This window comes from Nycticebus coucang, chromosome 18 (genome assembly GCF_027406575.1).
Source record: "Nycticebus coucang isolate mNycCou1 chromosome 18, mNycCou1.pri, whole genome shotgun sequence".
Classification (NCBI taxonomy): Eukaryota; Metazoa; Chordata; class Mammalia; order Primates; family Lorisidae; genus Nycticebus; species Nycticebus coucang.
In genome coordinates this window covers 57,232,832-57,237,690 of record NC_069797.1, presented here as the reverse complement: position 1 = coordinate 57,237,690, position 4,859 = coordinate 57,232,832, and the positions used below count along the sequence as shown (strand labels likewise).

At 55.3% G+C, this 4,859-nt stretch overlaps 1 protein-coding gene across 1 annotated transcript; it reads left to right on the top strand.

The window, feature by feature from the left end:
• Positions 1-478: 478 nt before the first annotated feature.
• Positions 479-4,418, top strand: KRT19 (keratin 19). Its single transcript, XM_053569745.1, has 6 exons — positions 479-994; positions 2,760-2,842; positions 3,074-3,230; positions 3,532-3,693; positions 3,793-3,918; positions 4,063-4,418. Exons 1-6 carry the CDS (start codon positions 566-568, stop codon positions 4,315-4,317), a joined length of 1,212 nt encoding a protein of 403 aa, XP_053425720.1. The 5' UTR covers positions 479-565; the 3' UTR covers positions 4,318-4,418.
• The last annotated feature ends 441 nt before the right edge of the window (positions 4,419-4,859 follow it).

Below are 4,859 nucleotides of genomic sequence, written 5' to 3'. Positions count from 1 at the left end.
GAATCTGGTGAAAGGGGGTGGTGCTGGTAGGGTCACAAGAAAAGGGACTCAGAACATGATTCCAGAGAAGGTGCTTTGAGCAATCACTTGGTGGGGGTGTGCAGGACTGCAATTCTCTGTGTGTGTGTGTGTGTGTGAGAGAGACTGACAGACAGACACACTCTGGGTTATTTTAAGGGGTGAGGATCGAAAGGTGACTTCCCTGGATGGGGGTGTCTAAGAATGTGTTTGATGGGGTGAAGGTCCAGAGAGTGAGCCCAGGGGACGACTGTGAGGTCTGAGGATCTGAGTGGATTGTGGAGGGGAGATTTGGGGCTGGCAGGGGCCTCTGGTCTCTGAAAGGGGAGAGTTGGGGGCAGAGCCTCCAGGGATTGACCAATGGGGACAGTGCCCGTATTTGCACTCGGGAGCCAGCGAATTCCTCGGGGCTCAGATACCGCCCCTGACACCGTTCTTCCCCTTTCCCCTCCCGCCCCAGGGCATAAAAGGCGCCAGGTGAGGGCCTCGTCACTCTCCTGCTGATCACGGCTCCGGTGGCCAGTGTCGCTCAGTCCTCTGCCTCGCCATGACTTCCTACAGCTATCGCCAGTCGTCGTCCTCCTCGTCCTTCGGCGGGCTGGGAGGCGGCTCCGTGCGCTTTGGGGCGGGGGGCGCCTACCGTGCGCCCAGTATCCACGGGGGCTCCGGTGGCCGCGGCGTGTCTGTGTCCTCCGCCCGCTTGGTGTCCTCGTCCTCCGGGGGCTATGGCGGAGGCTACACCGGGGGCTTTGCCAGTGCTCTGGCGGGGTCCGACGGGCTGCTGGTGGGCAACGAGAAGGCCACGATGCAGAACCTCAACGACCGCCTGGCCTCCTACTTGGACAAGGTGCGCGCCCTGGAGGCGGCCAATGGCGAGCTGGAGGTGAAGATCCGAGACTGGTACCAGAAGCAGGGGCCCGGGCCGTCCCGCGAATACAGCCACTACTTCAAGACCATCGAGGACCTTCGGGACCAGGTGGGCGGCTGCCTGGCTCCAGGAAGTGCACCTGCCGGGACAGGCGGGCGGTGGCCGCGGAAGCCTAGCCGGCGGCCCAGGCGAGGTCCTGGGCGGGGGTGGCGGCGCCTGGGCCTCCGCCTGGAGGGGGCGGGGGTCAAAGGAGAGCCAGTTAGGACGTGGGAGGGTCTGCAGGGAGGGGCAGAGACAGGGGCAGGACCGTGGGGCGGGACTGGCAACTGGGTGGGGCAGGTAAGTGGGCGGGGAGTCCAGAGGCTCCGGGGTGGGACTGGAGGGGAGGGCAGAAGGAGGGGCGCCCGCCTGCAGTGGCTGGGGAGAAGAGGGATGGAAGAAGTTGGGGCCTGGAGGGGCCAGGAAGATGCAGGAGTTTGGCCTGGGAGGACTGGTCTACCCCGGGCCTGCCCCGGCTCCAGAGATCAGTGTGGCCCCCCCTGCGTTCCTTTTCTTTGGCCAGGCAGGTCTGGTTTCCATCAGGCTCAGGCTTCGGCTTCCTACTTCTCTCCTGCTCAGGGGGCCGCTCAGGAGGCCACTGAGGACTTAGGAGGAGTTCTAGTAAAAACGAGAGAGGCCGGCTGTGACGCCTGGGCTGGGTCGAGGAGCGACGCCTGCGTAGACCTCCGTTGGGTGGACCTTGTATAGTGGCAGCTCTCTATGGACTGGAGACCCCAGCGGTCAAAGCCACTTGCTCTTAGGGAGGCTCAGGGTCCACAGGGAAGAGCTTGGTGCTGAAGAAATGTCTCAGAAACCAGTCGGATATTTAACAGCCCTGCACACTGGGTCTCTCAATAACCCCCAAAATATTTTCCAGAGTCCACATGTGCCCGACATAGTGCTGGGTGCTGGGGGCATAGACCTGGCCCCACAGACAAGGAGGCAGTGTTAGAGATGTCAAACAACCAACTTTTCACACTTTTTAAACTGTGACCTACAGTAAGAAATACATTTTCCTGCACATCCTCACATATTCTCTCTCTCTCTGCTTTCTCCCCAGTGTGTGCACATGCACTTGAAATAGCGGCAAAAGTTTCTCGAAACAGTCCTTGCCCTGCTGTGGTGGTCCCCTCTGATATTTTATGTTCTGTTCTGTTTCAAATCACCGTCTTGGTGCATTGACTAATGAGTTACAACTTGCTCTTTGAAAAACACTGAACTCAAGTCCCTTCATCAATTTGTAAGCTGGATGATGTGAATATACCCCTTAGGTCAGAGAGAACTCAGATCCCCAGGTTGGGGTGGGCTTGGTTGAGGCATCCTGAACTTTATTATAGGTTTTCCCACTGCTGTAAAAGAGGATTACATTGAGGTTGGTCTGGCAGTGAGGTTCCAGAGACTACAAAAGAATTAAATACAAAGTACCTCTGGCACATAGTAGATACTCAATAAATGGGTTTCTGTTCCCTGAAGGCAGACTGTGCTTTGAGGTGGGGGGGATGTTAACATATTAAAGGGCAAACTTTTCTCATGCTTCTCCCATATTTCCCTGCATCTGGTTTACAGATCCCCTTAGGCCATTTAGAGTTTCACTGGGCACAGGTGTCAGATTTCCTCCCCAGCTTCCTGCCCTCCCTAACCTGTGTCCCTGCTCCCCTGGTTCCAGTGTTTCCTCCTAGACATGGACTGATGCCAGGGCCTCCCAGAGAGCAGGCCAATGGGCAGCAGATGGGTGGCTGGGGCGTTGGTCTCTAGGGAACCCCCTCCCTCCTCTGGGAAGAAAGTGGGTGGGTAATGCCCATGTGCTGAACTGGTGCCAAACTCCTGCCTCCAGATTCTTGGTGCCACCATTGAGAACTCCAAGATTGTCCTGCAGATCGACAATGCTCGTCTGGCAGCAGATGACTTCCGAACTAAGTGAGTATCTGCCCTGGGGGCTGCGGAAGCCAGGGTAGACGGAGGGTCGGGAGATAGTCCTGGACTTTTACCATGCTCAGTGCAGGAGGTGGACTGGACTCTGTCCTCACCTACCTCAGCTGGCCTGAAGTAACCCACACCCCCATTGATGCCAGAGCTCCAGGGAAAAGGGGAAATCTTCAGGGATGCAGAGGAAACTCTGGCCTGATCACATCTATTTTCCTTTGAAAGGTTTGAGACGGAGCAGGCCCTGCGTATGAGTGTGGAGGCCGACATCAATGGCCTGCGCCGGGTGCTGGATGAGCTGACCCTGGCCAGAGCCGACCTGGAGATGCAGATTGAAGGCCTGAAGGAGGAGCTGGCCTACCTGAAGAAGAACCATGAGGAGGTGAGTTTCAAGCTGGGCCTTTCTTCTGTCCTTCCCCAGTATTCCAAGGCTGAAGACACTCTTTTATTCTATATCCTTGGACCATGGTCACATTTGTTGCATCTTCAGCATGGCCCTGGGCGTGGATCATGGCTCTTAGAGTTCCAGCAGGGTTGGGATGACCCAGTCCATTGCTCAGTGCTAGCTTCTAGGTCTGCACCTAAAATCCAACCCCCTTTGGTCTCAGGGGTGTGGGAGTGACCTGGCCTAGGCCCAGCAGACTTTGGGTCCTGACATGTCCATTTCTGCTGTGTCCTTCCAGGAAATCAATGTCCTGAGGGGCCAGGTGGGTGGCCAGGTCAATGTGGAGGTGGATTCTGCTCCGGGCATCGATCTTGCCAAGGTCCTGAGTGACATGCGAAGCCAATATGAGGTCATGGCTGAGAAGAACCGGAAGGATGTGGAAACCTTGTTCACCACCCAGGTATACAGGGGGAAGCAGACACCGTAGAGAGAGGGCTGCATCTTCCCCACTCAAAGGTCTGCCTCAGTGCTTATTCCCTTGGCCTTCTCTTTCATCCAGATGGACACATTGAACCAAGAGGTCACCAGCCATAAGGAGCAGCTCCAGATTAGCAAGTCCGAGGTCAATGACCTGCGGCGTACCCTGCAGGGTCTTGAGATTGAGCTGCAGTCGCAGCTCAGCATGGTACGTTTCCCTTCTCCCACTCCCCATCTCCATGGGATGCACCCTTGTGCCCTTGCAGCCTTGGACAGCCTGGCCAGTAGCTGTACCCATGGTCTCTTTAAGAAGCAGGCTCTGCTGAGTCACCTCCCCTCTTCCTACCCTCAGAAAGCTGCCCTGGAAGGCACACTGGCGGAAACGGAGGCCCGCTATGGAGCCCAGCTGGCGCAGATCCAGGCGCTGATCAGCAGTCTTGAAGCCCAGCTGGGTGATGTGCGTGCTGACAGTGAGCGGCAGAACCAGGACTACCAGCGGCTCATGGACATCAAGTCGCGGTTGGAGCAGGAGATCGCCACCTACCGCAGCCTGCTTGAGGGCCAGGAGGCCCACTACAACAACCTGCCCACGTCCAAGGTCGTCTAAGCAGGCTCCTGTGGAGGGATTTCCCTGGGTTGGGAGCATGGGAAGGGAGGGATGCTTACCCCTTGCTCTTCTCCTGAACTGCCAATAAAATTTATGGCCCAGGCAAAGAAGGATGTTTCATTTGTTACTTTAGCCTATGGAGAAATGTGTCAGGCTTTGGCTCTGTTTAGGTTTTATTTGAACCAAAGTTCATCATGTCCTAGAAACGGGAATGGAGGGCTCTCAATGTTCTTTGACTGGAATGGTAATTCCTGTTTGTAGAAATCATTTATTTAATCTGTTCCTGTTACGACAGCCTTATGAAATAAGCATTGCTTCCATTTTACAGAGTGTTAAACTAACACTCAGAGAGGTAAAGTGGTTTGCTGTACATGTAACTGCTCTAACACATGGCAAAGGTGAGATTTGAAACTGTGGTTTTTGTTTCCAGATTTGTTTTCTTTCTACTTTACTCCCATGGGGGTTGGAGTATCTGTTAAAATTTATACTGAACACTTATAAGATGCCATTGAATCAAAACAATTCTAAGAGATAGTATGAGC

Bases quoted from the DNA above. Each gene is read 5' to 3' on its own strand.
- KRT19 (XM_053569745.1), top strand. From the start codon at position 566: ATGACTTCCTACAGCTATCGCCAGTCGTCGTCCTCCTCGTCCTTCGGC. The intron at 3,231-3,531 runs GTGAGTTTCAAG...GTGTCCTTCCAG, and splicing joins TGAAGAAGAACCATGAGGAG to GAAATCAATGTCCTGAGGGG. The intron at 3,694-3,792 runs GTATACAGGGGG...TCTTTCATCCAG, and splicing joins AAACCTTGTTCACCACCCAG to ATGGACACATTGAACCAAGA.